The 24,351-nt window shown below is 40.6% G+C and overlaps 2 protein-coding genes across 3 annotated transcripts in view; one reads left to right on the top strand and one right to left on the bottom strand.

The window, feature by feature from the left end:
• LOC118171576 overlaps positions 1-8,754 on the top strand; it is a 39,777-nt gene extending 31,023 nt beyond the window's left edge. The window contains exon 10 of the mRNA XM_035334793.1: positions 8,582-8,754. The gene's annotated coding sequence lies outside the window, so the exon portion shown is untranslated. The remainder of the gene's footprint in view (positions 1-8,581) is intronic.
• The window catches only part of GOLIM4 (golgi integral membrane protein 4), a 32,093-nt gene continuing 13,719 nt past the window's right edge, over positions 5,978-24,351 (bottom strand). The window contains exons 2-16 of one of the 2 annotated variants that reach the window (XM_035335165.1): positions 24,087-24,161; positions 22,815-22,864; positions 22,051-22,104; positions 21,381-21,531; positions 19,986-20,068; positions 19,326-19,409; positions 16,345-16,512; positions 15,227-15,559; positions 13,736-13,974; positions 13,090-13,169; positions 12,508-12,617; positions 11,083-11,250; positions 10,283-10,351; positions 8,205-8,285; positions 5,978-7,856 (exon numbers count right to left, since the gene is read on the bottom strand). In XM_035335165.1, coding sequence (XP_035191056.1) covers positions 7,704-7,856; positions 8,205-8,285; positions 10,283-10,351; positions 11,083-11,250; positions 12,508-12,617; positions 13,090-13,169; positions 13,736-13,974; positions 15,227-15,559; positions 16,345-16,512; positions 19,326-19,409; positions 19,986-20,068; positions 21,381-21,531; positions 22,051-22,104; positions 22,815-22,864; positions 24,087-24,161 — 1,898 coding nt within the window. In that variant the 3' untranslated portion in view covers positions 5,978-7,703. The remainder of the gene's footprint in view (positions 7,857-8,204; positions 8,286-10,282; positions 10,352-11,082; positions 11,251-12,507; positions 12,618-13,089; positions 13,170-13,735; positions 13,975-15,226; positions 15,560-16,344; positions 16,513-19,325; positions 19,410-19,985; positions 20,069-21,380; positions 21,532-22,050; positions 22,105-22,814; positions 22,865-24,086; positions 24,162-24,351) is intronic. The other variant, XM_035335166.1, reaches the window with a different exon arrangement.

Below are 24,351 nucleotides of genomic sequence, written 5' to 3'. Positions count from 1 at the left end.
TCAGATAAAAAGGCCTCTTCTGATTTCTGTGTGAGAAGTAGGTAATGTTAAAAAATGATAAAAATTCTGATTTTTTATATATTTATTATTATTATTATTATTTCCCCTGCACCTCAGGGATTTATATAATTTATTTAAATTTATCTATTGTTCCCGTAGACCTTTATTTCTAGTTATGGCCACAAAGTCCTAATTTGTGTCGATCCCCTGTTGGCTTTTATTGTTGTTGAATCAGGAGGATGGCACCACGGTCCCTAACTGAACAGCCAGTGTCAAAACAAGTTATTTGTATGGTAATCCAAAAAGAGATAATTTATTGGCACATGCTAGGCGTCTGGCATACAAGGGTAGATAAATGTTCTGCCAGCGAGCTAAGGGAGCAGCAAAGCTACTCGTGTTCGCAGGACATCTTGCATATTAACGTGCATTTTCCCTCAAACTCAGCCATCCTGCCGGTTCGGTGAGCACAGCACAGGCACCAAAGTCCAAGTCTCTCATATATGCCTCTCTTCCTCTTGTAATGTATTTTGTAGCGCCGCAGTTGCTGCCAGTCTCATTTGATGACTGCCATGTGTTAACAATTTTCCTAACATAAAACCAGCTAGCTAATGCCGTATCGTTCTGCCTTGGTTAGGCTCTGGACTGGGACACAAATTTCAAGGCATGTGGGAGCGCTGGTCTCGTTTCAATTTGTGGCCTTGTCACAAATTTTCCGTTTGTTTTCAGGCATGCTGCCTTCCCTCTCCGTGTCTCCTTCTTTAAAGTGCAGTGATAAGATAATTAATGAAAAATTTGGTTGGTTGAAGCGTAAGGATGTCAGGCGGACACGAGGTAAACCCCACCATTGAGGCCTCTGCAGTTGGACTGAATGATGCCCCGTTCCCTCCTGCATCCTCCTCATGTCCCACGGGTTTTGGTGGGGTTGGCCGCCCGAGTGCTGAGGTGGCTTCTCTGCCATCCCACAGTGTTTTTGGGGACCAGACATTGGCTTCTTGAAGGGAAGGGACGGAGCAGGACGGGCACGGAGGTTGTGGCCGCAGTGGCCCAGAGGCCGGTTGTCTCCAGAGGCAAAGCTGTCAGGGCTGACAGGTTGTTAGAGACGCATCTTCATTTATGAGCCATGAAATAAAGCTCATCTCCCCGGCAATTTACTGCCATGCAGTCCCATCGATTTTATGGGAATTGCCCGGTGTGTCATGGCAGAATGTAATTCTGTTTTTTGTTGTTGTTTTTTTTTTTTTTTTTCCTGGACGTTTCGGATTTGACAGTCTTTCGTTTAATGGTTCAGGCAAAAGCCCACTGAGCATTTTATGGTATTTAGATGGGAGGCATTAGCTTAGCGTGGATATTTTAATGTACTTATATATGAATCTTTAATATATTCTTATTGATTTAATTCTCGTGTGATAGCAAAGTGCTTTCCTCCCCATTTATAGACAGAAAATTGAAACACAGATGTGAAAATAACTTCAAATGTCATGCAGGATTTAGCAGCAAAGACTCAAAACTGCTTACTCCAAATCTAGTGTCCTAGCTCCAGGATCACCCGTTTCCTTGGAGAAGGTTTATTTGCCAAGGTTTGTGGGTGTCAGGTTGATGGCACACACCAGGGGCTCCTTGCCTCTGTTCCTGTGGTGTTCCCTTGGCTGGGGGGCTTAGGCCTGGCCCACGCTGAGTTTTGATTTACAATTAGAAGAGATGCAAAGGAGCTAAATGAGGTCCTCGGGTTAAAAAGCCCTGAAGTTAGTTATTAATTAATGAGGGTAAATTGTTGGGAAGATGATGTGAGCCTGTGGAAACAACTCTTGGGGTCATTAAAAAACACACGCAGATTTATTGACTGCTCAGATGTCAGCAAGCTTCCCTTACAAGTGTGGACACTGTATCCTGTGAGGGAGTTAGAATAGGCAGGGAAGGTATCTGCGATTGCTAATGCAATATTAAAGAGAAATCCTCTCTACTTAATCCTCTTATTAGGTATTGCATTACTTCGGCTGTTAGCGGGCTTGCTGCCTGTTGGTAAAAGCAAGTAATGAAGCGACCTGTCAGTTCTGAGGACGCTGTAAATGCTTTGTATGGAAAGGGAAAGTTGGCATTGGCACGGTACAAGAGATGATGCCCATATGGGCACAGATCTTTTGAGGGAATATTTACCAAAAGTGAGATGGATGGCCTCTCTTGCAGAGGATGAGCGTACCCTGTGGTTCTGCTCCCTGAGTTGTTGAACATGGGCCCGGTAATGCATGATGTGGAAGGGCTTCACCTCCCCGTGCAATCAGGGGGAACCGAGCAAACCGAGGCCCTCCAGGAGGGCTGCAGCCCCACTTGTTGTTGCTCTGTGCTGTAAGGAAGTTTGTGGGTTTCAGAGGCAGGGAGGGTTCGGAGGGGCTGAACTCTGTCACACTACAAATCCAGCAGCTGATGCCAGGCTTGTAGCGGCAGCGCACCGCGGTGCTGAGTGCCTGTACAGATGGGGTGTTAATCGGTGGCTGAGTGATCAGTAAACAGAAACAGAGAGGGAGCTCAACAGAGTCCCCCGGAAAGCCAAGCTGGCAGCTGGCTGGCTTCTGGACAGAACTAGCCCAAGAAAACAGCATCAGAAGGAAATAGATCATCCCACGCAGGTGAGTGAATGGAATGGTTTGAAAACTAGGGCCCAACTCCAGGCTGATACTTAAAATACATCCATCCCATGCTAGATCTTAGACCATACATCTGTGATTCTGTACATTGTATCAAAAATACCCCACTTCTAAGACACCAAAAAGGACAAGAAAACTGCTTTCAGTGTTGCATTTAAGAGTGGCAGACCACTCTTTGTGTTCTTTGTGTTAACTGGAACAAAATGACAGGAAGGTTTGTCTCGATGGGGAATGAGGTCAGGCATGAACTTAATGGCCTTTGCTGTGAAGACAAGCCCCAAGGAGAGGACTGGACACAGTGGCATCACCTGCGGAACGACCTGGGGAACAACTAATTACATCACGGTAAGAATCGATACAGCAGGTCGAAGCAGGCTAGCAGCTCTGACATATTCCTTCCTTGGGCTAGCACTGGATCACCTTGGTTTGTAACAGCCACCAGGTAATCCACACTATGTCTTGGAGTTTTCAGTTTTCAGGATAGCAGAGCTAGACGTGCCTCCTGGAAGAGCTTACGAAGCTCTACATAAAAACACCAATAAATTCCTTTCTAAGAGACTCTTCTATTATTCTGAAACTGCAGACGGATCTCATGTAGTCCAATATTCTGATGCAAAGAATTTTTCTCCAGAACAAATCCCAATGTCTTTTCAGGAATAACATCGTCTGTGGTCTCTCCCATTTATCACTGTGAACAGTAGCGCTTCTACAAAGACTTCCTTCAATTTCAGCATTATTTTCAGTGTTTCATTTAAAAACATCAAAATATTGATCCTGAGATGGGAAACATCTCAACCTATTAAGTCATCGCACCACGTCCCCTAATTTCACAAGCGAATCGATTGGATAACATGGCCATCTGACATAACAGTAAGACAATTGGAACTATTTCCATGTCTTCTGGAGCATTTGGAAGCCTAAAGTGTGTAAAGGATATGGACATTCAGAGACGTGTAGCGCAGATCCCAGGAGATCCTTCCCAGGTGCCCCACATCCCAGCGGCACCCTGGCATCGCTCTGGTGCGGGGCTGAGCTTGTAAAAGCTGATAAAGCAGCCCTGGTGTCCAGGACTTGCCATGAAATTGCTTGTAAGCTTTCCACAGTGTCACTGCTGCAGCAAGCATTTGCATATGCTCATTGCTCATACATCTTGGTTGGTCCCGCGGTGAAATAGAAAACTCCTTCAATCTTTCTTTAATGTCAGTTTTCTGGCACGGGCCCTGTTAGCTGTGACTTGAATAGAGCAGTTTTCGTTGGCACCACTGCTGCTTTCAGGAGCTGATGCTGGAGGTGCACTGAGGTGTCTCTGGCAATCGTCCACCTCGATTTGTGCTCTGCACCAACTTCTCAGCGAACACTCTGAGCACTTGTGTCTCTCCCCAGAAACTGAGTTTACTCTTTGATACTGCAGCATAAAACTGTTAGTAAAGAAACTGTTAGTAAAGCTAAATCAGTCTAGGATTTGTTTGTGGGTGAGGAGCCTTTAGCAGTATAAACAGTCTCTGGGGCCTTTGTGTTTCTGGCCTGTCACAAGAAAGGACTGGAACAAGCGAGCAGGGCTGCTCCATCTCTGCTGCAGATGAGCAGGGCCTGGGCTGTTCAGCGCACCTACTGGGGTAGGGCAGTGCCGTGCAGCTCCTGGCAGGAACGATAGAGCTCGTCTGTCCCACAGGTCAGGGAGAAACCACAGGTCTTGCCACCCGCGTTGACACCAGTGGAATAAGGCACCTCAGACAGATTGTGCATGAATTTCATAATCCCATTTGTACACGACTGAGGCTATTTGATTTTGATAACAGCTAACAGTATCATTTGTTCCTTAATTAAGGATGCTGCCTTTTCCAAAACGCCATCTATGACATTTTGTTCCCTTGGCGTAAGGCAGTGTATAAAATTCGCCGTGAAGTTTAACCTTTCATTAAAGCTAACCTTCTTTATCTACTTCAGTACATGGCTGCATTCTTAATTGCATCTTGCAGACAAATGTGAAATGGCCAGCACTGACATGACTACGAGCTCTTTCAGGAGTGTAACTGTGCTAACATTCATATTTGTAAGCCTAAATCCCTGATAGGAAGAGGGACGTTTCCATCAGACATTTCACAAATTCATGGTAAGAAACAGCAGCCTTTGGAGGCACACGGACACAAACGCAGACCCTCTGCGTTGTTTGTCCTCTGGTGCAGGAGCTCCCCTAATCCTGCCCTATGCCAGCGTTCATTTTGAACTGTATTGTTGAATGATGTTTTGAGTCATGCCAGCCTCTGAGGCAGGCGGCAGCGGCGGTTGGCCAGGAAGCCCTGGGGAAGCCCCGACAGTCATCGCTGGAGCAGTAGCTGGGGCGTGTTACGGAGCCTACACACTGCTATTGTCAGCCAAGACTTAAATCTCACTCAGAGTTGATCTTCAGTCAAGTAACTCTTCTCTGAAGTGAACAGGCCCTTGATAAAGAACAGAAGAGGCTTTCATTAAGACTTTCTTGGCTGAACTTGTTATGCTTGCTGAAGTAAACATTGCATCTGCTGCGAACACTGGCTCACACAAGACATAATAGGATCCCTTATTCTGTAACTTCTGATTCCGGGCAGTTTTGTTGTCACTCTGGACCTTTGCTGGAGTCACAGGTTATCCAAGTGAAGCCCCACTGCCTGACAGTACACAAAAGGATATCATCATAGCTGCACAATAAACATGCTCTGTGCCCAAGGGCCTTGGCAACACTACAGCCCGTAATCCGACAAAACTTGCAAGTACCCGTGTAACCTCATCTGAGAATTGCTCAAGCAATTGCTTTCTTGGCCTGGGAGGAACAATCAGTGGCTTATTTTGGCATGATGATGCTATAGTGGTAGAGACAGTGTAGATCATTTGCATCTGCAGATGATTTTGGCTTTTTCCACTTCTGTAGAAGAGGAAGAGACAGAAGACAGACAGTCTCCGTTCTCAGCATCTCCACCAGCACTGAAGCTGCCATATACATTCCGTAACAGGTAATGCTGTGTCATTAAAGTAAACGAAGTACACCTCTAGGTGTGAGAGGTACTGTGAAAACAGAGCCCTTTGTATTCTGAGGTGCAGCTCAGTTCAGTATTTGCACCTGTACCTTCAGAGCTCCAGTCCTGTCCCTCTGCCATGGGGCAACAGAAGAGCTGCAAGAGGAGGAAAGACTCAGCTAAAGCTGCCACTACTGTTAACGTTGGCCTTAGCACAGCTCCACTTCACTGCAAATGCCACCATAGCTGCTCCTTCCCTTCCCTGCCAGTCTCTACTGTACTCTATGTTAAAATATAGTATGAACACAGCATTTGGAAAAATAAAACAAACTGTCATGCTTGTGAAAGTTCAGTGACTATATTCTGGTTTATTGACTGCAGTCAAGTTTTATTATGCCTCAAATAATTAAATACTGCAACAGTGACATTAAAAATACAGGCCAATTTACCAAAATAATTGTATTCTGCAGATTATGTACATATTATACATTTTACAGTATCATGTAAACTTTTTTTTTTATACATAAGGTAACTCTGATTTATGGTAACTAAAACTCAAAATACTTGCTGACGAAAATATTCCTATGAAACATAAGCACTGTGTCTAGGATACTCAGGAAAATTGCAAAAAATGGAAACCAGCTATAAAACATAATTGAGTTAGTAGAAAAATGAATTAAATTACATTCATATAAAAAGTTAAACTAAAAACATTGCTATGCATCATTATTTAAAAAGGGAAGAATCCCAAAGCTTCTCCTTTTATATATTAACACATGGGAAGCTACTGTGTGCCCCATTTCCAGCAACGGGGGATAGCCTAGGAAATCCAGATTCCCACTCTCCTTATAACATATATTAAATAACTAGGGTCTGTACCAATACAAATATTGTATATATTCATGCACTGTGATTATGTTCCTAGTAGCCTACCAAGGCACAATTTTGTGTCATTCCCCACCCCCCTCTCCCTTACATTTAGGCATGCAGTGCTAGAGATGCTTGCTGTTCAAAAAGCTCCTGTAGGATGCCTCTAGTCTGATTTTCACACGAGAGGACACAGAAATCTTTCCAGATTAGACTTAAAAATAAATAAGTAAAAGAAGGTAAAGGCCTTAGTTCAACATCTTGCACCAATCACATCAATTCATTTAAAATGCCTTCACCACCTCCACAGTCTCCAGAAAGCATGTCACTAAGCTGATGGAATTCCATTTGTCCAGTCACATTTATAATATATTAACTAGGATGACAAAATTGTTCCTTCTGGAGATTTTCATTCGTGTGACAGCTGTAGTGTTTTGATTTGGCAAAACGGATCGTCAAGTCTAAATAGATTTCTAGCTCACATCTCAGCAGAGCACCATTTACGTTATCTGCTATGTAGTGCATGTAATTGAAGTACCTAGGTATGCTCATTAAAATAAATGCATAATTTAACTGTATATAAACAGCTGCCAAAACGAGCAGCTGTTCACCTGGCTGTATTTCGAAGGCTTGTAAAACTTGCATATTTTATAACCGCCCTGCATCTGTAAGAGGCTTGGTCCTGCAAATAGCTGGGCATGTGCTTTTCTTTAAGGATTTGAAGAATCTCATGAGATTACAATGAATGAAACTGCCTGCAGGCCTCTAGGAGCACTGCAGGTTGTGCCTTGGAGAAGTAGTGTGGCCAGCCATTAGTCCCCTAAGTAGCGTCACGGAAGATGAAACTTGACTAATGCAGACTGGGTTTAGGCACTAGATACATTCCCTCAGACGCTGAACACATCTGAAATTAGACCAAACATCTGTCAGACTTGGATAAGGTGAAAATGTGTTACAAAATGGCCTCTTAAAACATGTCCAGAATTATAGAAAATGAAACCTATATGATGTCTGTTTATGTACATCTTTAATAGAAAAGAAATCCTAATCTAGAGTATCAAAATACTGTATTCATATAAACATATGAGAGCATCTAAATAGAAAAGTAAAAAGTGTAAAACACAAACTTCTTTGGGGAATTAAATATCCTAAAAAAGTTTTTCTTAAAATCAGGAATGTATGTGCTGCAAAAGATTGAGGACTACATCTCCCCTCGTCTACGTGTTTTTGCTGCAGCAGCTCCACGTTCCTCCTCCTCCTCCTCTTCATAATTTTCTTCATGGACTTCTTTCTGGTTGTTCTCTTCTGGCATTTCTTGCTCTTGATCTGCTCCCCCATTATTCTTTTCATCTGCCTGATTAAAAAAAAAAAAGAGGGAAGAGATTCCATGGAAGTGACAGTTTTATTATAGTTTATTCTTGGGCCATGAGATGAAGTTAACACAAAAAATGACTCAGAGTTGTTTGAGCCAATGACCAAACACAGGAAAAACTTTTCAGAGGTCTTCAAGCAGCAAAAATGTATGTGGGCGTGGAAGGATGAGCAAAAGGAAGTTCAGACAGTGTGAAATGTTAAGGTTTATAATCTAAAGAAAGCTACAGCTACTACAATTATTGTGCAGTGTCGCTGTGACATGATCACAGCTGTGTTAAGTGTTTAATCCTGTCATGTCACCGAGTTTATGGGTTTACACAGTACTCACATTTTCATCATTTTCACCATATGGCTCTTCAGCATTGCGTTCCAGTTCTCGTTTCTTCTCTTCAGTCAAATCTTCCTGAATCTGCAAAGCACAGAGATGTTCTGTAAAATTTAATTTCCTTTAAAGAAGCAACCTGTGGCATAAGGGTGCACATTTTCACAGCTAAACGTCTGCAGAATGAAGACTTAAGAAGAGGAAAGGGCATGGAGAGGTTAAAGGAAAAAAAAGGAACAAATCAGGAAACTCAATTCCTCTGAAAGTGTATTTAATTTTAACTGCAGTTTTTACAGACCCCTTTATCATCAGCTCATTTATTTTAAATTGCTTTTCCACATTTAACTTGACACATACAGTATTTTTTTCGTTGTCTTTTACAGTGAGAGTATCATGACAACGAAGAGTCACTACCAACATTCCATCCCACCGTGGACTCCTATAAATATATCAGCTCTGACAGGTGATGTACGTATTTAATGCTAATGCTGTCCAGTTTTCCTAGTGGTTGAGTGATCCCTCAGCTAACTGCTCTTGGAAAATCAGAGAAGAGCAAGTGGGGACTGGTAGGGAAGGATAATCTCTTCCGTCCTTTCTTTTATGTCAGCACTTTCCCTCACTTCCATATTCCTTTATGTTTATTTATGTTTAGGTGCAAGTTAGAAAGAAGTAAACTTGATTTTCTGTTGGAAAATTATGAGTTATTGTGCACATCTGCTCCAAATGGTGTCCTACAAGTTGGGGAAGATGCTTCCCTAAAGCCTTTCAGCTTCCCCCATGGAAAACAGCCATTTCACCTGGCTGGGAAATATTCACCACTCACTGCTGCCACCTACCCCTGCCACAACAGCAAGCATACAACTGCTGCTTCTGACCGGGCTCCCTCCCTGTCGCAGCTAGCAGCAACAGCCAAATACTTTTTCTCTCCCTCCTTGTATCAACCTTCACCAGTAGCAGGACAGTTTGTTTATCAGTTTCTTCCATCAGGAAGGGAAAGCTGCTTGTGAACACGCTGTTTGAGGTTAGGTATTACTGCTGTAAGATAAGCAACTATCAAACTTGGATCACTGAAGAATTTATTGGAGAGATCTGAATGATCTTTCCAGTGTGCAGTATTTTAGTCACCACACTAAAGAAACTGTTCCTAATTATAGCATCTTACCTCACTCTTGATTACCCATTCAATCGCTGCTCACTCTTAATACTTCCAGTAAGCACGCTGGTTCTAGTCCTTCATGAAACACGCATCAAATTATTTCCTGTAAGCCAAGGTAATTGCCAAAGGCCAACTATTGCCAGTTCCTCATGACCTAATTTGATTTAAGTAACCATATTTTGGACTGGTGAATTCTAATTGCATTCCAGCTAATCTAGACAAAGTACTCCCCACAACTGAATAATGAATAGCCTTTTCTATTGCTTTTTGGAAATCATTACGTATGAAGTAGAAAACAGCAATTGATTAGGTACGTATTGAAGAAATGCAGAGCAGAATATTTGCTGCTGCACGCATAATGAGCATGCCATTCAACATACGAAGGAAAAGTCCCTTCTTCCTCCAGTTCAAAGCAGTGTGCTAACAGCTTCCTGCTTGACTCCATGACCAGTGGGGCTTAGGTAACTTGGGCTGCTTAGGAAGAGCACAGATAAATCAAAGTCAGTCCTGAAGAGTAAATAACTGACCAAGAAAGCAGTTGGCCCAGAACAGCAGCGTGTGATTAAGGGTGCAAAGTTCACAAGGTTTTCAGTGACCTCCAAAGAGCTCGAGCTATGCAGGAATTTGTCCTTGCATTGTGAATGGCTTAATCTTTTCAATTATTGCACAATTAATGCCGTGTTGTACAGAAGGCTAGTAGATTACAACACTAATAGATTACAACCGGTAAGCGTGAATAACACTAAATGTCTTCATCAGTGGAGAGCAGGGTAATGGCAAAGACTCCCTAGGCTACACAAAGTCAGAAACTACCATTGGCAAAGTGATTTGGGTTCATTTTGCAGTTAGAAACGATACCAGCATTGAAAGTTAACGACCATTTGCTATGCTACCTGAGTCCACATACGCCTTATATCTGTTTTCTTACCTCTTCTTCTCCTTCTTCCTGATACTGTTCATCCACATTATCTTCCTGCTGGTCAGGATTTCCTGCCATCTGCAGAAAGATCACGTGAAAATTTAGCTCTGCGTACATACCTATTAACTTTAGAAGACCAAGGGTTAAAGCTCCTTGTTCTGGAACTAAAGACTTTATGTCAAGGCAAAGGAACGGTAACAGCATACAAAGTTATAGTGCTTTCATTAGCATTAATGATAGCCTGGCTACATGATTTAGAATTGCCCTAAATTTAAAAATAGACAGCAGAATGATTACAATAAAATTCATTTCACAGAATAAAGCAAGACTTTCCATACTAATCAGGAAGACAATGACATACTCTTCCCAATAAAGACCGATGTCATAAAAACACAAATTATCTCTGCCTAGAGAAGTTTAGAGAGTGAACACAACTCAAGTGTGCAGCATCCACTGCGACGGCCATAGAAGGAAATGGACACCGCTGCTTACAGTTGATTGAGTGCTGATGGCATGGAAACAGCACAGCAGGAACTTGTGCAAAAACAGTAAGATCGTATGAACAGGAGTTCCTGCAGCCACTTATGTGAAGGGAAATAGGGGGACCCTTAAGCATGAGATTATAGAACCTTGCTGAGTGAATCTTGTGAAAGCTGTCCTGTGTATCACCAGGAATTGTTTCATACTTCTACCTGTCATATGTGGTTTAATACAGATCTTTAAAACTGGAGTTAAGTGTTCTGTCATCAGGCAGTGCTACACGCTGTTCTTAAAGGGGACCTGCAGATGCTTTCTTTCCCTTTACTGACCACTAGATGCTCTTCCACTCCCGGATGTCCTTGTTTCTCGCTGTTCTGCTTGTGCTTTTCATTTTCATCTGGTAGATTTTCTTCTCTCTCTTGCTCAGCCTCCTCAAATTCATCTTCTCCCTGGTTGTTGGGGTCATCAGCAGGGTTCAAATCTTCCATGGCTGCCTTCTGTAATTTTCAGAAATGAATATTAAATACATATTTTTAATCTCACAGCCAAATTCCAGTTCACTTGAAAGCTACCCTAGAGCATGAGCTATCGTAGAGCCAACTCCATACCCACTGAAACCAGCTGGAATCTCTACAGACATCAGGGGTCACTACATCAAAACCTCGTCAACAGGGGACTGTCAGTTCTGAAAGAAAGAGTACTGAACACAGACAGAACTGTACGTTAAAACCTGGAACGAAGCCGATGACTTATTTCACATCAGTTTCTGAACTCTGTTTACTGACTATCTGACAACTGAAAATACCTAATAAGACCAGCTTAAATATATATATATATTAATAAGAGTTTAATTAATAGTTTAATAAGAGTTTAATTAATGTACACAGCTCAAGAGCTGATGACATCTTTCATGATCAGTCTGTCCTATAATATTGACCTCATCTATGTTAACAGGAGCATGCAGGAAAAAACCCAAACACACACCAACGCGTGCAGTCTTCATCATACTTTGCCATTCAAAAAAGGAGCATTTTATTACTGCTTTTTTTTGCAATAAAAGCATTTCCAATATCTTTATAGATTACAATATAAAGTTCCTTTGAAATATTTGCTATACAAATAATTTGCTGAAGAGAAGGGGAGGAAAAATGATGCACTTGATGTTCTACTACGCCAAATAAGATGGAACTTGGGGAAAGCACAGTACTGAATCTCCTGAAACTCTCTGTAATCCATATTATGGCTGCATTCAGCGCTGCAGTTATGTTCTCTTTCAAGAGCTCACACTTCTTCAATACTGAAAAGGTTTTGATTTAGTGATCACAGATTCCTGTGGGAAGACTCCAGCTGGTTTCAGTGGTTATTAAGTTGGCTCTCTTATCTAATGATAAGGAAAAAAAATACTGTCATCGCTCTTTGACTGACCACCAATGAATTACTTCTGTTATTTTTTTGAATCCAATTTTCCCTGTTCAGTCCCAGCTAAGTCCAAATCCTTTATTCAACTTAAAACACAGATCAAATGAATGTAGAAAAGCAACTTGCTTCCAACAAGAAAGCTCTTTTTTATTTCTGCCCAAATCAGTAACAGCAACTTTAAATAGATCTCGGATGTAGCTTGAAACTGTCAAACTTGTCTTCCTAGCAGACCTCTGTTTCACCTTACTTCTGCAATGTATAATTATGTTAGATGAGACTTCTGGGTTTTCATTTCAGTAGCAATTGCAATCCATAGCATCTTAATTCATACTCACTGATTCATCAACCTGCTGATTTTCTACTTGATGTTCTGGTTCTTGCTGTTCATTTGCATTATTTTGATCATCTTCACCTTCATCCTGGTGCTGGTTGTCACGTTCATAAGCTGACAAATTTTTGATATTATTATTGTATTACAGAAGTTTCTACTTAGCCCTTTTAAGAAACAGTCTCCTATATACTAGCTTCCATATGTGCTTTTAGCAGTAGGCAGCTTCTCCCTGAAGTGTTTACTAAACAGATAATACCAACAAAATTGTTTTACTGCTAGTAGGAAACCAACACTGGAAGATTATGCAATTTGAAGACATCAGACAAAATCATAGGCAGAGCCAGGAATGTAACAGAGACACAATCCTAGTGGCTTAATCAAAAGGGCACTGTTCTTTTCAGGAATATGGATAGGATCTTTATTAACACCTGTATTTTAGGCAGTCAGTTCAGCCTGTGTTATTTGAGCTTGGGGTTTTAAACTGAGTTTGTATTTCATTTAAATCCAAACCGGATATTAAAATCTCACATGAAAGGCAGTTCAGAGGGAACCTGTGAACATGGTAGGGGCATAACTGTTATCTTACCTGCTTCTTCTTCCTGAATACCTTGCTCTTCTTCCCCTTGTACAATGTCATGGTCCATGTTATCATAACGAGCCTGTTGACTAAGAAAAGTAAATGCAAATCCATCATTTCAGCTTCAAAAAGAATGTTTTTGCTTCAAGAAACAAACCACCCTACCTCATCTCTGCCTCTCCCAGCTCCTGCCAGAACGGGTTCCAGTTTAGCTCTCTATTAGCTGTCATACTTTTGGATCACCTTTCCTGAAAGAAGGTGCTATGTATAGAACCAGTAGTCACTTGTTCCACTGTACTAACGTCTGTACTTTCATTTCGATATATACCAATGGGATCTGTCTTGTATTTTTAAAACTCCTAAGCTCGTGTAGTCCATAATCAAAGTAAAATGCTATGAACTGGAACATGCACTCATTACTGCAGATATCAGAAGCTTCTATAGTAAAATGGAAAAAAAAAACACATACGAAAATCCACCAAAAACCACCCTTAAAATAGCAATCCTTGGAAATCCTTGGAAAAAAGGAGATGAGGCTTGCTGTATTTGTTTCTGGGCAGCCCAGGTTTACAGCATTTAGCCAGCCTCTTGTCAATGGTTGTGTGGTGGAAGCCCAGAGCCCCGACCATAACAAGCTTATGTAAAAGATTTTAACCTTAGCTGTTTTTTATAGAGTTTTTCCCCTTGTTCGGCCTCTTTTTGTAGCTGAAGCTCTTTTTCTTGAAGCTGCTGCTGCCGCAATAGCTGTGTTCGCAGTCGTTGCTGGTGCAGCGATTCCTGATGTTCTCTCAGCTGATCGGCCTCCTCCGCTCTTTGGGCTGCAAGGTGCTGCTGCTCCAGCTGTTGCTCATAGGCTGCCTTGTATCTTTTTGTTGCAGCTTTTGTTGGTGTTATCTGTCAGAGAAATGATTTAGTCATAGTTTAATCCTAGATTCAATGATCAGAAGCAAGCATGCAGAAACCTATAGCACCAAAAAGAAGAGGGGAAGTTACGCTGATGCTACATGCAATCAAGAAAATTACAGAAAAGATTTTTTGTTTATTTTTGTCTTTGTTTAAATTTATATTAATTTTTCACTACACAGACTTTGGAAGTTTTGGTGTGTTTGTGGAGAACATGGCTAAGAGGGTAATGGACTTGGGGCAGCCATGCATTTCTTACACGTTAATAAAAAACCCAACATGTTACCAGATAAGAAAAGCTTTGAGGGCTGGCAATAAAGACAGTAAATAGGCTTCCATTGACTATGGGTAGTTTCAGTAGGGGCTGCTTGTGAGCCTTAAGTGAGACGCTGCACATTCTTTACAGCCAAATTGTAAGTCCTCTTTTCACAGCTTAACCTATCGCTGTTGTTCTAATCCGCTGCACCTGTTCAGCAGTGACTTCTCATCCCATTGGAGTTGCACAGTTAATCTGCTAGGAGAGTGTTTACAAGGCCTAAAGTGAGATCAGTAAAACGTATTTTCCATTAGAGATCCAATCTGGAACGTAAATCCAGGTTTCACTGGTTTTATTTAGAGCTGCACAGAGCAAGACTTGCCACTGCTCTGCACTGGTTTTCCCTGAATATTTTAGTCACGTTCATCTTGTTGTTAAAATTCCCTGTTAAATGACAGCAAACCCTCAGATGGAAGCGTTTACAGCAGGCAGGTATACCTGAAAAGGAAAGTCTGCAATTTGCTGGGATGCATCGAATTAGTAAGGTGGGACACCTCTTCGAAGTGCTGAACGAGAAGTCCTTTCCAGCTCAGGATATTCTATGATTCGTGCTCATCACTTATCTTCTTTCCATCAGCTACCACAGGCCTCAAATTTAAAGCGGGAGATAGGATTCAACCTGACAGCTCTTTTCTTCCATCTGTTGCTTTTTATCAGCAGAATTAATGTTCATTAAGCTGCACTTGGCAAGCACAGCAGTCAGCATGTGCTGAAGCTGAGCCTGAATCCTATGCATACAAATGCTTTGAATCCCAAATTTTCTATAAATATCGCATTCGTTTTACCTAAAACCAGGTGAGTGCTCTGAATCCCAAGCTTTCTATAAATATGATTTGATTTAGGAACAAGTGAGTGTGATATAGGGCCACCAATGATAAAGAGATGCTCCAATGAGATGCCACCAATGATAAGAGAAGTGCTCCATACCTCTGACTGAGAACGTTCACCCAACATGTTGGTTTCTTCTTCCTTCTGTTCCTGTTTCTTCCACTCATGTTCTTCTGGTACTTGATCCTGTTCCTCTTCTAAGTGCTCAGGCTGACCTGCCTGCTCCATTTCTTCCTCCTCAAGTTCTTTTTTGTGTTCCTCTTCAACTTGATCAACATGTTGCTCATCATCCTCTCCAGCTTCTTGTTGCTCCTGAATGTTGAGTTCTTTGGCATGCTGGCCCTCATTAGGCCTTCTTTGTAGATGAAAAGGCTCAGCTCTGTCTTCTCTTTCCTGGGTATTTATTTCTTCTCTCTCTTTTGGTTTCTCATTCTGAAAAACGAGCACAATGCATTAAGGATTTCATATTTTCAAGAGAGCTATAGGCCAGATATGGATACCTTTATTCCAGCCTGCAGTAGTGAATCTAGTCAGGAGAGCCAAGTGCCTGCCTCAGAACAAACCACCCTTCCTGCCAAAAGGGATGAGTACCCAGCTCCCGGCTCTACATAGCTAAACAACTTGTTGCACAATAGCATCATAAAAGCAGTTTAAGCCTCACTTTATTCTGAGGTGGAACAAAACTATTACAATTTTGTATCTAAAAAGAATGCTCCGTGTTTTTATTTCCTGTAGGTTCTGCTGGTCAATAACCCTAGTAAAACAAAAACACAACTGGTATTTTAACCTGTAGACTTTACCCACATCTTTGCCTTTTTAATCTTTGAGCATCAGGTAGTATGTCAATTTTAAGTATACTGACTTCAAGTGTGCCACTGAAACCTTATGAAATGCATGAAGAAAGAATTTCTTCACAACTAAGCTAAAGCTTTTTATAGCACATGAAATATCTAAAATGGTAGGGACAGCGTATTATTAAATTTCATATTTTTAGCAACTTCTGAAAACAGCTTACATAAAACAGTTTTAAAGGCCTCTGAACATCATCTTGACCGTAGCTTTCTGCTACTCAGTCAAATTAAACTGTTCCTAACTACCTTATTCAAGGAGTGACCAACACGTATAATTATCCACGTGCTTCTAAGGGAAGTTGAGCACACAGCTAGTGTTTTGCTGAACGACAACTATTTCCCATAGCTCCAGTCAGTGCTCTGTACCTCCTTAGGCTCTTCAGCCACAGCTTCCCGGTGTACTGGGAGGCTGCTGAGGGGAGACGGTGCCCGCACCTCTGGTTGCTCGTTTGGTTGTTCCAGCTTCTCAGGCTGTCGGAAACTTGGCATTTTGTTTAGTGTGTCCTTCAGCTGTTTGTATTCCTCCACCTGGGACTAAAGTCAACACATTAATTACACCGTGTCCGATCAACAACAAATAATAAAACTGTTTTAATAAAGCAGTCACCCCTGAGTGAACTTGCTGGCAAGATAGATGCTAGAAAGACTCGATATTCTCATCAGAGCAAAGACTGGGGAGGAGCAGGGATGAGAGCTTTTAAGATTGGTTGTTTCCATGCGCTAACAGCATTGATTCATCACCATCTTTTCAGCCAAAGTGCACATGCATACAAAGATGCTGGAAAAATCCCACAGGACAAAGACGAAGATTTGTTTTTTTCATGCCAAGCAGAATTGTCAGAAGAGGATGATTCAGTTTTCTTGGTAGACTACAGCAAGGGAAATTGAGAGCACCACAACTTCTTTACCAGTAGAAAGCAGTGCAGTTTTTTTTGGAACCAGGAGTTTATATACACATCATGAAAACGCCAACTCCACAACATTTAGGCAGGTGTTATAAAAGACAACAGTCAAGGTACAGAACTGAGGCAAAGAAAGTCACAGAACACCTTTGGTGAAGAGCAAGAAAAAAAGGAAAAAAAAAAAAGATGACAACATGTAAATTTGTCTTCCTAAAATGCAACAGGAGGATGTTGTATTTTGGTTTGCAGTTTAACTCTGTACAAGATCAGAGTATTTTGAACAAGCTTTAAAGTCCAGCATAAGAAGCAAGACTGGTTGGCACACCAGTCATTGTCTATACAGCAGAGAACAGAGTAAAATTTTTGAGACATAAGACTTATAAAAGCTGACCAACTGCACAGACAAGAGGTGGTGCCCCATGACAGGGTTTCTCTGTTGCTCCAGTGGAGGTGGTGGGGGTGTTTACTGTTCTCAAGTCAGAGGTGCATTTGTGTGTGTCATTTTGTGTGGGTTACATGGTATCATAGCAATCAATAGTACAGCAGACAGGCACGATGCATTGATGCCCAATGCACGATACTCATACAAAACAATATCCACAGTGCTACGGATTGACATGATGCAATGCTTAACAGCTCTGAAGCTAGACGCACCTCGAGGCATCTTCAAAAGACTATGGCATCCATTAAAACGGATGGGCCTAAAAGCAAAGCAAAGCAGAGTTCAAAGTAATTACATTCATCATTCCAGAGGGCACTGCTGTTCCCTGATTAGCTGCTGGAGTGTCCAGTAAGAAACTTTAGAGTAAAAAACAGTATTTATTTAGCAATAGGCTAATACAGAGGTCTTTGATTTTTCTCCTCACTCACTGACCATGCAGAGAGACTAAGACACATGGATATTTAAACTGTGCATGTCTAGAATCGAAGTACTCCACCCCACCATACAAATTCTAAGCTGAACGCTGTGATCCAAGGCCACAGCCTAAAAGGTATTAATGCTGCCAGACAGACGGGGTTTGTAAAAATATATGAAGGATCTGTCTGGCTGTTTGAGCTATGGGAAAGGACAAAGATCACAACGCCTTAAAGATTCAGGTCACAAATACATTAGTGCTGTGTTGACTACTGATATTCTATGTCTGGAATACACCTGGAAACAGCAGGGTAATTTACAGAGCTGTGTTTCTAAGCAATAATCCCTTGTGAACTTTCTGTAGCTAGTTTGCAGGAAAAACTGCGTGACTGTGCTGAACACCTTCTGTTCTGAAAGGCTCTACAAGATCCTCCACTTGAACAAAGGTTCTCCATGAGAAATGCCACATTCTGATTGCAGATAGGAAGGCTGTGTGTGACACAGGTGTTCAAAATAAAGAACTGAATAAAAGCCAGAAGTAAGAGGAGCCTCCCTTTGGCTTTGGTAGACCTTACATCATATCCTCCATCTGCTCTGGGTGAGTTTCTGATATAAGCAAATATGTACTATGTAACTAGTAGGGCCAGTGGGAGAAGAGGTTACAATTAGCTTCCAGTATGTTTTAGTGCTGGAAATTAAGAATCTCCACATATTTATTCTCTAAGGGTCTTTCCTGGTCTTTCCCTATCTTTTGAATATCTACATGTGACACACAAAACAAGCAGAACTCAAATAAATTGTCCTTTTAGTGCTACTCATGATTTTTTTGACCCTGAAAAACCCTCAAATGAAGAAAATTAGTCAGGAGTAAGAGTATCTTCATGCTGCCTTGTTACCTTCCCTCTGATGGCTCACCAAAGCCTTCCTTGCTCAGAATTTCCTTCCTTACTCCAAATTTCTAATTCCCTGTGACTTACACAGGTTGTACAGCTGACTGAATTTGCCACTGCCTAGCAAAGCTTGAGCTACGTGGACAGGTCATTTGAAATTGGTATTTAAGACAATGCTGCTGATTTATTTTTTTAAACAAAAACCTATTTTGGGTTTCATACAGAGCTTGCATACTTCCGTACATACCCAACCCTTGTAGCACTGACATATATAGCCTTCTAAACCTCCTAGTCGTACACAAAATGGAACTTTATATCAATACATCTGCCTTGAGGTCTTTAAAAGTGATACAAGTGAATGTCAGAAAGTGAGACATTAAGCTAACAGAAGTTCTATCAGAGAAGACAGAGAAAGGTATTCTACAGCTCTGGTAATGCAGAGGTACTTTTCTTACCAGAAATTCATGCACTCTTGGGCCTACAAACAATGCTTTGTATTTTCTGACAGCCATATAAGCTGTTGCAGCTTCTTCTTAAAAGCAACCTCTTAACTCATGCATTTCTCTGCAGTGTGCGGCATGGTGCTACCTGCAAATTCCCCATGCGAAAGGCTACATGCAGAACATTACAGTCAGCTGAACTAAGAGAAACGAGTTTTAAGGAAGGTTAGAGCCACTACAAGCTGCTTTCCTTTCTGACCTGTGCAGCAGCTAGTGCACTCTTGTGGTCTTCCAATGTCACTACAAGCTGGTTGTGCTGGGAGAGTAAATTCTTATGCTGTTGCTACACAAAAAAAAAAAAAAGAACATTACATGTTTCACAAAGTCCGTTCTACAGGTAAATTAGGTAGCCTGGGGGGTTCTGAACTAAGAAGAGAATTCAGTGTATTCCAAAATGAAAATACTGAGTTGGCATAACGGCATTTCTTGATTTAACCTGGAATGCATATTAAGCACAGAGAAAGTGAGCGTGCCAGGAAAGAAAATCCAAACACCAGAATTTATGTAACTAAAAATTGGAGTTGATTTCAATAAATGCTTGATAAAATAGAGCTGGGAAACATTCTTTTTGGCAAGCACACAGTTCATTACTTACAAAGTCAAATTTCCAATTCCAATTTCTATACTAAATACTTCTCTTCCAATTTAGTCTCTTTTAATTAGTTATTTTATTTTAAATGAGCATGTTCATTAAATGCTGGTGGCAGAAGACAAGAAATCTAGTTCAGCTAGATTTTTCTTTTGCCACAGTGGAGAAACTACAACTCTTTGTTATAGCCCATTTCTGGCTTGTTAAAACTTGAGAAATTTGTTGTTGTTGCCAATTGTTCTGACAGTTCTCGTTCAAAACAAAGCTTACCTTTACATCTTGTAACTGGGTATGAATGTCTTGGTGAGCTTTTCTCAACTGTCTGTTCTCCTCCCGTAAATTATACAGGGATTCTGTTTAAAAGAAACAAATCAGAGAGGTTGAGACCAGATTTATAATACTAAAGCACTGTAACGTGAACTACAATTAATTCTAAACAATTCCTATAGTAAAACTGGATTAGAGTAATTGTAGTGTTTGCATACCTTACATCTCCCCCCACCCTGTAAAGAACTTTACATTTTTAAGCAGAAAACTTAATATTTGGTTAAATTTTATCTTGGTGCACCTACTGTGCAACTGGAACTATGCATTACTGTTCATTCTAGGGTCTGCAGATGGCAAAATTCATTATGGTAATCTGAATCTTTAAAATGCAGAGAGGAAGACACCCTCTGCTCTTCCCTCTTCCCCCACACCGCATCTGGTGAGTTTCGTTCTGTAGGACTACGCTATTATTTTGGAAAAGGTGCCCAGATGGCCAGCATACTTAAGCAGCACTACATTCTGGGACCAGGGAGAGGGGCTTTTCTTCCTACTTGTTACATTATGGTGATGTGGAATATTGCAAGCAGACACAAGCAAGCTCTACCGACACGCCAAGCTGCTAGGCTGCAATCCAGCTCAGTCCAAGAGCTCGCCGTATGACTTCACTGGTGTGGTGCCAAGGCAGAACTAATAAACACAGCCTCTGCCTGCAAAATACTGTGCAGACAAAACTGCAGACAGCTCCAAAACTAACTCGTGTTAGTGACACATGGCAGAAAGTGGCCAAAGGCCCTTGATGGGGAACGCCTCATCCTTTTGTTCCATGCTATTGTATAATTAGGATTGAAGAGTTCTGCAAACTGCAAGAAATCTTTGTAATAGGAAGCTGGATGCTGAGAGTAAAAAATGAATACTTCATCCCCGAAGTATACAGGTGCAACACGTTTCAGAGGAGCTGAGAGAAACAGAGAAAATCAGGTCTATGAGAAACAAATTATGTCAACTCTCTTCATAAAAAGGCATGCTTAGATCTCTGATAGAAGTGACAAAAATTCTTTCCTTTTTTTTTAAACAAAAGACAAAGATGGAAACCTATTTCTCCAGGTTTCATATGAATTTTAGGACTAAAAACGAATGGTAGGATAAACCAGCCTCTGACACTTGACGGGCTTTTAAGTGATGTATTTCTTACTACTTCCCTAATCTAGACAGAAGCAGAAAGCACAAATATGAAGAGCTTTCAGAAGGAGGCCACAGAATCATCAAGAAATGTAACTTCTCATAGGCATAGGCTGTGTGTGTATGACCTGTTGGTGAGAACAGAGACACTGCCTTTGTCTCACATCACACAAAACACGATGACAGACACACATTTTAATATGGACAGCCAGCATATACCCTTCAGCTTAGAGATCTCCTGCTCTTTTTCCTGCTGCAGTTGTAAATATCTCTCCTTGTGATCACTGAATGTTCTGCTAAACTCTTCTCCTTGTTTTCGGTGATCTTCCTCAAGGTCAGCATGCTGTTTCTTTAGTTCTTCATGTTGACTCTGCAAATACCAAAGTTGGACACCAGAACAGTTCTGTATTAGCATATCTGCCTAATATTGTCTTTGGCAATTTATTTAATAAGTCCAGATGAATACGAAGCTTTCATAAAAGGAAGCTTATTATTCGAAGCATGCACACTGCAGATCCTTCCAAACACAAAATGATCTCTGTGATGAGTAGTCCCCTTTTCTAGGGCTATGTCACCTCACTCAGCAGTTGCACTGTCCCATGGGAAGTTGCTGAATGTGTCTAAGAAATTCCTTAGATGCCAAAATATGTAAAGTTTGATTAGTCACTGCTCCATACAAGTAATTGCATTTGAGATTATTAAATTATCCACTGGAAAGCTTGACTAGTAGAAACTGCAGTATATCATCTTTCAACAGTACTGTCGCATGAGGAAGGTGCCATCAGTGTACTGACGTTCTGGAATGAATTTCCAGAAGCCACTGAGGCTGTACACCCTTCAAACTGCAGGACACCAGTGTCCGGTGACACTGGTTACCTCAGTCACCTACCTTCAACATCTGGTGTTGTACACTCAGTGCACTGTACCGGCTATTTGAGTCTTGCTGTAAAAAGGAAACAACAGCGTTCATCAGAACAATATTGTCATTCTTCTAACCTCTGTATGTGCAGTTACAGGAAGCAAATTAAGCTTTCTACTTGTTTTGACCATAACAAGTATACATATTTTCCACTTACTGCAGCGACTGTGTATATTTAACATTAACTCAGCTCACAAGGTCTTCCTGCTTTCAACCTGAAGTATCCATAAAATACTAGCTTATTCTCTTGTTCGAGTTCTCTATAGGTCTCTGGGTCCTTTATCAGACACATCTTTCTTTATGGCACTTGGTATCTAAAACAGGTTTGTGATTTATTTATTTATTTTTATACTTTTCGATTCAAAAACCATTTGTTAGAAAGTTGTCACCGTCCTTTTCCCTGCGGACTAAGCAATGAGAAGATTTCCAATGCCTTTTCATTTGCCTGTGCACTTAAAAATAACACCATAATGTTTCAACTACAATATTATAAACAGGAGGATATTTCTTAAATTAATTTTCTGGAAAGATATTATCTGTCTTATTTTAGAAGAGGTAAAAATAATTAAGAATGGCAGAGCAGAAATGGAGTGAGAGCTCCTTCAATTAGCACTTGTGAGACCTCTTTCTTTGAACAGCTATAATTGCAAAGCACTTCCTTTTTCTTGCAGCTCAAATAGCATCAAATATTAGCAAATTATTAAAAAGCTGGTACTAGGAATGATGAGACTTACCCTTCCTTTATTTAGTGTTTCCTGTGCTTCTAGTTTATAAACAAGAAAATCTAAAACAAAAAGGAAAAATACTGATGAAAAAACCAAGCATCTGTACTTAAATAGCATAACTGTCTCTACATAACTTCTCTTAAGAGCTGAAAACTTGTGCTGTTACTATTTTCCAAGAGATCTTCAAGAACAGAAGAACTTAATAAAATATTCAAGTTTGGACCAAATATTTTCATTCAGGGAAAAAACGTCATAAATAACAATGTATTTTAAATCTTTGTATGAGATACAGGGGATATAGACTCCGAGGCTCACGTACAGAGGCTCAAGACTATGGAAACAATTACGTCTATCACACGAGCTTTTTCAGCAGAGGTGCAGTAGCATCCTTCAACAGGACACTTATAAATCGTGCATATTTGTATTACGATAAAGATACGTACTTCAAAAAGTTTGACAGTCAACACTAAATTGATGTACAACAAAAATTTCCTCCTTTTGCTTCTTTTCAGGATTTAAAAACGCCGACTCACCTTTGCATACCTGTGAGGCAGCTGTCCAGCAGATGGCACCAGACAGCTACCGGGAGCTGCACACTAAGAGGTATTTTTTTAAAATGCTCTTAACCTTCGCTCAAGTAGTTATTAGAATTCAGTGGCTGAGTCATCGGTTTTAGGAATAATGCAGACTTTACTCTGAGAATTACCGTGAATTCACAACTACAAAAGACTCAGAGAAAACTCAAACTTTTGCATTCTGCTGAAGTTTCATTGAAGGGCAGATCTTAAAAGAAGTACTGTATAGTAAAAAATAAAATGTGTGAACATTTCTCCCTCATACACATCGAGAACTTAAATTTAGTCAGAAAAAGGTATGCAAGCATGCGTCTACCTTTAAGTAAATCAATTGAACTGAATCAGACTAATTTCACATTGGAATGCAGGAAAAGATCCTATGTTTTTGTTACAAGGTTTAAAAGTTCATTATGCTCTAGCAGAATTTACACACGCCCATGCTCCACAAACATTTGTTGTACGTCTATCTATATACGTTTCCTGCACGTGCTGTGCCATGTTCACACTAGATGATTCTGTGATTCTATGTTGTAGTGATCTGTAAAGAGCACTAAAAATGTATTCCGCAGATCTGCCAAGGTGGTCCTCCTAATGTGTTTTTTTAATATATTGACAACTCATTGAAAATTGATTAATACACATTTAAAGTTACTATTTTTTTAATAGTCAACTTATCATAGAAATCAAGGTGAAATTAATATTTTACCTTCTTTTGCTTTCTTATGTTCAAGCCTTTCTTTTTGCAATGATTTTTCTAATCTTGATCTGTGTTCATATACAACTGAAAGGACAGATTTTTGTACACAGTTAATTTTAAAAGCAGGATATTTAAAAATATATAAAAATCCCCACCTCCCAGAACACCCAAAGAAAAAAAAAAAGTACCCAGAAAATAGAAGTGGAATGAGGTCAGAAGGTTAAGGGCTGTTTACATCTTTTTATTTTTTGCATGTGATATTGGTCCTGAATTT

This window comes from Oxyura jamaicensis, chromosome 9, assembly GCF_011077185.1.
Source record: "Oxyura jamaicensis isolate SHBP4307 breed ruddy duck chromosome 9, BPBGC_Ojam_1.0, whole genome shotgun sequence".
NCBI lineage: Eukaryota > Metazoa > Chordata > Aves > Anseriformes > Anatidae > Oxyura > Oxyura jamaicensis.
This window is presented reverse-complemented; position numbering and strand designations above follow the sequence as displayed.